The sequence below is a fragment of the Phocoena phocoena genome, chromosome 17, assembly GCF_963924675.1.
Source record: "Phocoena phocoena chromosome 17, mPhoPho1.1, whole genome shotgun sequence".
NCBI classification, from domain to species: domain Eukaryota; kingdom Metazoa; phylum Chordata; class Mammalia; order Artiodactyla; family Phocoenidae; genus Phocoena; species Phocoena phocoena.
The window spans coordinates 24,780,703-24,788,955 of NC_089235.1; the positions used below are offsets into that span (position 1 = coordinate 24,780,703).

General features: G+C 45.9%; 1 protein-coding gene across 1 annotated transcript; it reads left to right on the forward strand.

The window, feature by feature from the left end:
* The first annotated feature begins 2,957 nt into the window (after positions 1-2,957).
* On the forward strand, positions 2,958-7,580 carry FABP5 (fatty acid binding protein 5). Its single transcript, XM_065895198.1, has 4 exons — positions 2,958-3,123; positions 5,493-5,665; positions 6,051-6,152; positions 7,332-7,580. Exons 1-4 carry the CDS (start codon positions 3,045-3,047, stop codon positions 7,383-7,385), a joined length of 408 nt encoding a protein of 135 aa, XP_065751270.1. The 5' UTR covers positions 2,958-3,044; the 3' UTR covers positions 7,386-7,580.
* Positions 7,581-8,253: the final 673 nt, after the last annotated feature.

An 8,253-nucleotide genomic window follows, 5' to 3' on the forward strand; every position in this document is an offset into this window, starting at 1 on the left:
TTCTTTTGCTATGCACCTTAACTACTTAGGGCCAAGATGCTGTTTTCCTTCCATCCTGAATCCCTTCAGAGCACACATCGGGGGCGGCTTTATGGCCACAGCAACATCCTCTGTTTACTGAAATAGCAGGCGATATTTTTTGTCCACAGTCCCGTAAAGTCATACAAGACTTTAATCAGATTTGTTTTCACAACAGATTTGGTTTTTGCACTTATACTGGGTTCAAGTTAAGTAGTCTAGAACAGAACTTTAATTAGCAGGTTAAGAAAGTATTCAATGTTTTCCAGAGCTTGTAATCCATTACTAGTATTCTTTTTTTTTTTTTTTTTTGAGGTACGCGGGCCTCTCACTGTTGTGGCCTCTCCCGTTGCAGAGCACAGGCTCTGCGGCCATGGCTCACGGGCCCAGCCGCTCCGCGGCACGTGGGATCTTCCCGGACCGGGGCATGAACCCGTGTCCCCTGCATCGGCAGGCAGACTCTCAACCACTGCGCCACCAGGGAAGCCCCATTACTAGTATTAAGAAAGGAAGGGAATCTGAATTTTGGGCTTGAGGTCCCTTAGAAATAATGGACTTCAATCTCTCTCTGTATTTGTAATAGGGATGAGAGCCATCAGACAACAAGGGATTAAGTGTGTTGCCCACAGTAGCAGAGCAATCACAATGCCCTTCCTCTTTTTTCCATGAGAGACAGTAACAGGCATTTTGGCCTATATCTCTTATGTTTGTTGATGTGTTTTAACCACGAAAGGATTGTTTCCACTTGTCAACTGAAAGAAATGCACAACCTAAAAGTTGAGAATTACGTTTAATTTGGTGGAGTTTCTGAGGACTTAAGCCTGGAAGACAGCCTCTCCAATAGCTCTGAGGGACTGCTCCAAAGAGGGAATGAAGGAGTCAGCATATAGGGGAATTTTTACAACAAAACCCAGAAAGAGCACCATAAGACTACTGTTAATTAAAGAAAACCAGACATCTCAAGTTAACAAAGTTAACACTCTTCTATATATGGGAAGATGCAAGGGCCTGGGACCATACCTTTGATACGGGCCTTAACTATCTAGGGCCAGTATTTTGCTTTTTTCCATCCTGAATCCCCTCAGGCGCACAGTCAGGGCGCTGCTGTGGCTGAGGCCTTGATGGTTGCAGCATCCTTTGTTTACTGATGTGGCAGGGACATTTTTCATCTACACACTCATCACATCAAAGAGTGTGCTTAAAAGTTAAGTTTTGGGTAACGCCTCTGGTATAAAAACAATTTAAGTACCTGAGTATTTAGTACTATAGTGCCAATTTCCTTCTGATATTTCTATAGCATGGTTGACTATGATAATCTAAACATTAGTATTCCGGCACTGAGTCCTGGGTATTATCACCATATTCTATACAAAAATGGACGAAACCTGCCGAGCTAGCACATTAAGAAGGCAAGTCCAAACACGTAGGAACTGCTTCTCCAGGAGGAGGGGCAGCGGGCCGCGCTAAGTGTCTGGAAGCCAGCACTTGCTTTGCTGAACAAATGACACGCTCAGCTGCCCTCAGAATGTGAATGTTTGCCGAGCAGTAGAGCCTCAGGTGTGTGACCTACCGGCCCTTAGTGGCACAACTGCATGGCCTGAGTCGCTCAGTATTAAAATGGTACCACAAGGAAAACTGGGATGACCCTAAAATTAGGGCAGGAACTAGAAAGGGCTACAGTGCAGGGGAGTAAATGTCCTGAGTCACGCTGGGAGATGACAAACCAAGCTGAGATTTCAGTTTGTTAAGGAAGGTACAAGAGCTAGTGTCTTGGAATAGTTCAGGGGACTGTAGCCTCTACTCTTAATCCCTTGAGGAGAGTGAGCCAGGTGTGGACCTATTTCACAAGGTCTAGAGTGAGAAGCATCTGGACAGGCATTCTGGTTCTGCCACTCTGCAAACTTTCCCTGCCATATCTCTCTTTCAGAAAGTTGGGATAATATTCTTCAGCAAAAATCTAGTGGAGATCAGTTAATGGATATAAAGGAGCCAGGAAGTACAGCATCCAGCAAGGAGGCACTCAGTAAATGGACCTTATCCTCACCAAGTTGGCTACCCTCTCTGTGTGGCAACTTCCTCATCTCATCCCAGCTCACTCCCACAGAAACCCAGGAGCACCAAGTAAGATACTGCGACAAGCACGCTTTGAAAAGTATGACGTTCTACATACAAACACGGGGTATTATTATGATTAAAGGTGAAGAGGAGAAGCGCTGGAATCTAAAGACTTGGGAGCCTGAGGGGAAACTGGAAATATAAATAATAAAACATACTTGAATGAGAACATTTAATAGCAGTGGCAATCACTTAAGCTGATACCTGCTACAGAGTCTGAGTTTGGAAAACCAACTTCTTGGGATATCTCCACCCACCCAGCACTTTCTGATAAAATGGTCTAACTCAACTCAGGTATACACCCAGCCTGAGGCCCCATTTGGTCCGGGAGTGGCCTGAGGGTGGGGAGAACGGGTTGTCTCAGGAGGGTGTGGGATGAGGGTTTGCCCCCTGTCTGCGAGCAGTGACTAGTGAGGCAAAGAAGTTTATCAATCGATCAATCAAACTACCGATCAATCAATTCCTGCCGTTGGAGCGGAGCGAAGGCTAATCGATTCTTTGGGGGTGTTTTGAACGAAGAGGGACGGCAGCTTGACGTGGGATAGGTGGGCCGGGTCCGCCGGTAGCCCCTCTGGCTTCCTGGGCGTAAGGAGGCGCGGGAACGTGCAGGGGCTGGCGTCCGGTGTGGTGTGGGGCGCGCCGGGCGAGTCCCTGCTTGCAGGAGGCGCTGGAGGAGTCCTCGCGGCCGGGGCAGGTGGAGCGGGTTTGCCTGTCTGGACCCCCGGAGCGAGGCCCGGAGGCGGGGAGGGGGGGGCGGGCGGGCGAGGCGCTCCTCTCATTGGCCGCCGGGCGCCGCCCTGCGCGCGCTCCGCCTTTATAAAGCAGCCGCGGTGGCCTGGCGTCCGCACGCCAGGTTCCCGGCGCCCGACCCTCCTTCGCTTTCTCTGCACGCTCGCCCGCCCGCGCCCACCATGGCCACCATTCAGCAGCTGGTAGGAAGATGGTGCTTAGTAGAGAGCAAAGGCTTTGACGAATACATGAAGGAAGTAGGTGAGGTTCCCCAGCATGCGGCGCTGCAACGTGGCACGTGTATGTCTATCTGTCCCTAGGTCCCCTTCGGCGTGCTGGGCTCAGAGGCTGGGCATGCTTGGCTGCCTATCGCCGACCCCGTTATCCTCTTCCACCTCCGTCACGGGCGAGCGGCGGGGAGAGCGTGGGCCTCTCGGTCTGCCCCGCTCTCTGCTGCTTTCCCCTGGGCGCCACCGCACTTGCTCCCTGCCTTTAGCGCGCTCACCCCCCCCACCCCCAACTTCACTTCTTTCGACCCCTCTAGGCAGCCCTCTTAACTTTACCTATTTTTTTTCCGACACTACTCGTCCTCCCTAATCCCGACCCCGTCCTCTCACTCGCACTCACTCCGTCGTGGCCGCACCCACTCTCCTTGCCCACCCTGCCGCATCTTTGTTCCTAGATGGCGCGCGGGGTCCCCTCCCTCTTCTCCACGGGGACGCGGTTTCTAGCAGAAACCCTCTAGAGGGTCTGAACCGGGCTACTGTTTCAGCTTACATTCCGCTCTCGGCTGCATCTCCCTTACTCGCAGGTCCCCCACCCGCCCTCTCCGGGTGCGCCGGGCCCTTTGGGTTGGCACGGCTCCCCGGGGAGCTTCGGGGCATCCTCGCCTCCGCGCCCCAGAGCGGCGCTCAGAGGCGTGACACTGGCGGCGCTGTCCTGTTGGCGGGTGGCCTGTGGGAGGAGCGCAGTGAGGTTGACTGTGCCCGGGGATGGGGAGGCAGTGCGCCGCGGCCCTGGCCTCTGCATCTAGAGGGTGGAGGGCAGAGAGGCTTTGTTGGGAAACCGCGATCAGAAACTGCCGGTCCCTCCTGCGGCTGCTTTCCTACCACATCCAAGATGGCTGTGGCTTTGCAGAAGGCACTTGACTTATTAAAAGCCTTCCAAGGAAGGATGAGTCTCTGTAGGAAGATTCAAGTTGTCACTCAAAATAGTGCTGAATTTTCTCCTGTCTTTTTCCTGAGCCGGTGACAACGATTGCATGCTGGTTGAGACACTGGGTAGATTGGCAAACAAAGATGAACCTTTGTCACAGGCCCCTAGGAAGTGGGATGGTGAAGCATGGCAAAGATCCTATCTGAGACAACTGCTGGGACTGGGGGATGCTTTAGAAGCCGCCCTCCCACAAATGTTAACGTGACTGCTTTCTGGTGCACAAGTCGCTACAAAGACTTAGGCCCTGAGGTACTTCAGAAACACACCTTCACTAACCTTTATGCAAGACAGTGGCTGCTTAAGGCTGGTTCTGTGGTGACTCTTGAGTGTCTTTACGAGCCTGTGAGTAAAGCCACCTAACGTACTCAAATCAAAGAAACACATTTGTGTTTGTTCACATGTGTGAGGACCGGAGAAGGCTGTTTCTCTGCCCATTGAAAGTGAATGTGTTTATCAGATGGCTGGTTTCCAGAGTGCTGGAGTCATGAAGGTTGTCAAGGCTCAATTCATTAGAGAGCAATCAAGGTGTAGGAAAAGCAGAGCCTTTTATTTGTCCAAAGTGAGAATAACTAATGACTCTAACAAAACAAGGCACCAGCCTTGAGCTGGCAAAAGAGAAGTCTTCACGGGGACATTTCAAGCCTGGCTGAGTGTTCATCATCAAGTCAGTTACTCTGTTTAGGTTGTAATCTCCTCATTTGTGAAACCGAGATTTCGCCTAGAACTAAGTCTCCTACTAAATGTTAACATTAAGGGGAAATACACAGATTATAAATTAAATATATCAAACCAGTAATTGAGTTACACAGCTCTGAAATAGTTACTGTTTGAGGGTAAGATTTTTCCTGTTTGCTAGCCTTATGATTGTGTAGTTAACTCTTAGAACTTTGTGTAATTGGCGTGTCTCAGGATCAATGTGGATTTTGTATAGTCTGCGAATCAAATATTTATCAGGGGCCTTTTATGTGCCAGACTGTGGGCTGGAGTCATAGAATACAATGGTTGGCAGAATTGAGGAAACTGTAGAAGTTCGGATATCTTCCCTAGCTTTCTGAAAGCCAGCAGAGCATGGTGGCTGAGCTATTTGGAGGCCCACGGCCTGCCTGCATTGTTGTTCGCAGCCCCCTCCCTCCCTAGCTGAATGAGCTTGAGTAAATTACTTCAGTGCCTCACCTCCTCACCTGTAAAATGGAGACAGTGTACCCACCTTCCACAAGGTTGTCATAAGGCTGCCATGAATAATATATGTCAAGTATGAACACATGGTGAGCACTGGATATGTGTTCACGGTGGTTATTGATAAGTGAATAGGTGAAAATATGCACAGCACAGTGATTATAATTGAATTGCTGCTTTTATTATGTAAACTGTAACTTTGGTCCTCCCGTTGTTTAACATGATATAACATTCTACAGGAGTGGGGCTAGCTCTGCGAAAAATGGGTGCAATAGCTAAACCGGACTGTATCATCACTTCCGACGGCAAAAACCTCACCATAAAAACTGAGACCGCTTTGAAAACAACACAGTTTTCCTGCATCCTGGGAGAGAAATTTGAAGAGACTACAGCTGATGGCAGAAAAACTCAGGTCAGTCCTAACTTATAATATCACAGAAGTTTCTAGAGTGATAGATTCTATTAATAACAGTCTTACTGCTTCCAGGCAAGGACTTAATGAAAAAGTCACAAGTTGTTTTATGAATTGAGTTGTGACAAATTAGTGAAAGTACCAGCTTCACAACATAGTCTATTTTGTAAAAATAGTTGAAGGGACACGAGAAAGAGTGCGTATCTCTTATGTGCATCTAGATTGTAATACAGCGTAAACTGTGTTACGAGTGAAATCAGTATGGGCTAATAAAGTAGACTCGGAAGGGAAAAGATGAAAAAATGTTGATTAAGGAGGTTATGAGTCACAGAAACTCTCTTTTATTGTGCTTTGGAAGATTAAAAAGTATACTTTATTTTGGCAGACTGTCTGCAACTTTACAGATGGCGCATTGGTTCAACGTCAGGAATGGGATGGAAAGGAAAGCATAATAACAAGAAAAGTGGAAGACGGAAAATTAGTGGTGGTAGGTGTCTGACATCTTCTATCTTATTGGGCTTCTTGTTTGAACTCGTAGTTCACATAGGTGTTCTGTATCACTGATCATGAGCAGGAGAACTAGGTTTGGAAAGGAAAAAACTGCAAAGTAACAAGGTAAATACAAAACACTAATAACTAAGAAAGCCCTTTGTAGAGATAGAGAAGTGAGATGATGTACTAGAGGACGTAGCAGGAGCTGGGTTTAGTCCATGCTCTGCTGCTACATTTACAGTTCAGGCACACTTCAGAGATATTGCAGGTTGGATTCCAGACCACAGCAATAAACTGAGTATCACAATAAAGTGAGTCATGTGAATTTTTTGGTTTCCCAGTGCATATAAGTTATGTTTATACTATTATGTTAAGTGTGCAATAGCCTTATGTCTGAAAAAACAATACACATACCTCAATTAAAAAAGTACTTTAGGGCTTCCCTGGTGGCGCAGTGGTTGAGAGCCCGCCTGCCGATGCAGGGGACACGGGTTCGTGCCCCGGTCCGGGAGGATCCCACATGCCGCGGAGCGGCTGGGCCGTGAGCCATGGCCGCTGAGCCTACGCGTCCGGAGCCTGTGCTCCGGAACGGGAGAGGCCACAACAGTGAGAGGCCCGCATACTGCAAAAAACAAAAAAACAAACAAGAAAACTTTATTGCTAATAACTGCCCCCAAATTACAATAGTAATACCAAAGATCACTAATCACTGATCACCAAAACCAATATAATAATAATGAAAAAGTTTGAAATATTGTGAGAATTACTAACATGTGACACAGAGACAGGAAGTGAGCAAATGATGTTGGAAAAATGGCGCCAATAGACTTGCTCAATGCAGGGTTGCCACAAACCTTCAATTTGTAAAAAAATGTCTATATATTCTTAGGCATACGTTTTTCTGCTTCTTTAATATGAGGACTAGTGTTTGCTGAGACTGAATGAATAGTTTAGGTATTGCAAATCAGTATTTAGTTTTCAGTTAAGCATATGCTCGTCATAAGCAAAATAACAGGTTCTAGCTTTTCAAACCCAGGAATCCTAAAGTGCATTTTCTTCGTCTATGAAGTAGATTACAACGTTTTGTAGGATCGTGGTCCTAGCATTTAACTATCACCAATTGCTCTGTGATGTAAGACTAACCTGACTCTTCAAATATCACTCTTTCTCCTAGGTATGTGTCATGAACAATGTCACCTGTACTCGGGTCTATGAAAAAGTAGAGTAAAACTTTCATCATCATTTTGGATAGGAAGCTGAGAGGATGAACAAGCTCAGTTCAATGAGCAAATCTCCATACTGCTTTTTTTTTCATTACTGTGTTCAGTTATCTTTATCACAAACATTTTACTTTAACTATTTCAAAGTGTTGGTTTAATTAGGATCATCTCTTTGGTTAGTAAATAAATCTGTTTGTGCTATACCAGTTTTGCATGTTTTTTTAAGCTTTATAGGAATTTAGTGATGAGTTTTAACATTTATGAATGGAATAAATTCTGGGGTAGCCTTGAGGTTACCATATTGAGATTATATTTTAGTAATTTATATGTAGAGCTGCTTCTGTGGCAAATAAACTACCAATCATTAATCTTGCCCTATGCTATTTGAACTTTGTATCAACTCAAGAATCTTCAATTTGTGGCAGAGACTGTTCTCGTTGAAAAATAGCTACATAAATAAACTTTATAATTTAAATATTAGAATAAAGGTTAAATCACCATCATTGACTAATAATCATACTTTTAATAGTGTGCTTATAACTATTACTCAGGAATTCTGAGCCAGAAATTCATTTAATAAACTTTCTGAGGACCTACCATGTGCCAGGCAGTCTTCCAGAGGTTAAGGTATATCTGAACACAAGGACAAGTCATTGCACTCACTGTGACAAGAAACACTCAGCTTTGAAAGCACATAGTGTGCTCATTAACAAAAGCCGTAAAGTAATTGAGCTCTGAATGAAATACTTGTGTGCATATATAAAGAATAGCTAGAATTCTAGTGACTCCTGTCCTATTTCTTAAGCCAAATAACAAATATCTGCAATTCACATTTGGAGAAATTCCTATAGGCACTGGGCTAAAACTATGTACATG

What these genes read in the sequence shown, in the direction of transcription:
- FABP5 (XM_065895198.1), top strand. Translation starts at nt 3,045, where the DNA reads ATGGCCACCATTCAGCAGCTGGTAGGAAGATGGTGCTTAGTAGAGAGC. An exon ending in CGAATACATGAAGGAAGTAG is followed by an intron (nt 3,124 to 5,492) that starts GTGAGGTTCCCC and finishes AACATTCTACAG; the next exon opens with GAGTGGGGCTAGCTCTGCGA. An exon ending in AAGACGGAAAATTAGTGGTG is followed by an intron (nt 6,153 to 7,331) that starts GTAGGTGTCTGA and finishes TCTTTCTCCTAG; the next exon opens with GTATGTGTCATGAACAATGT.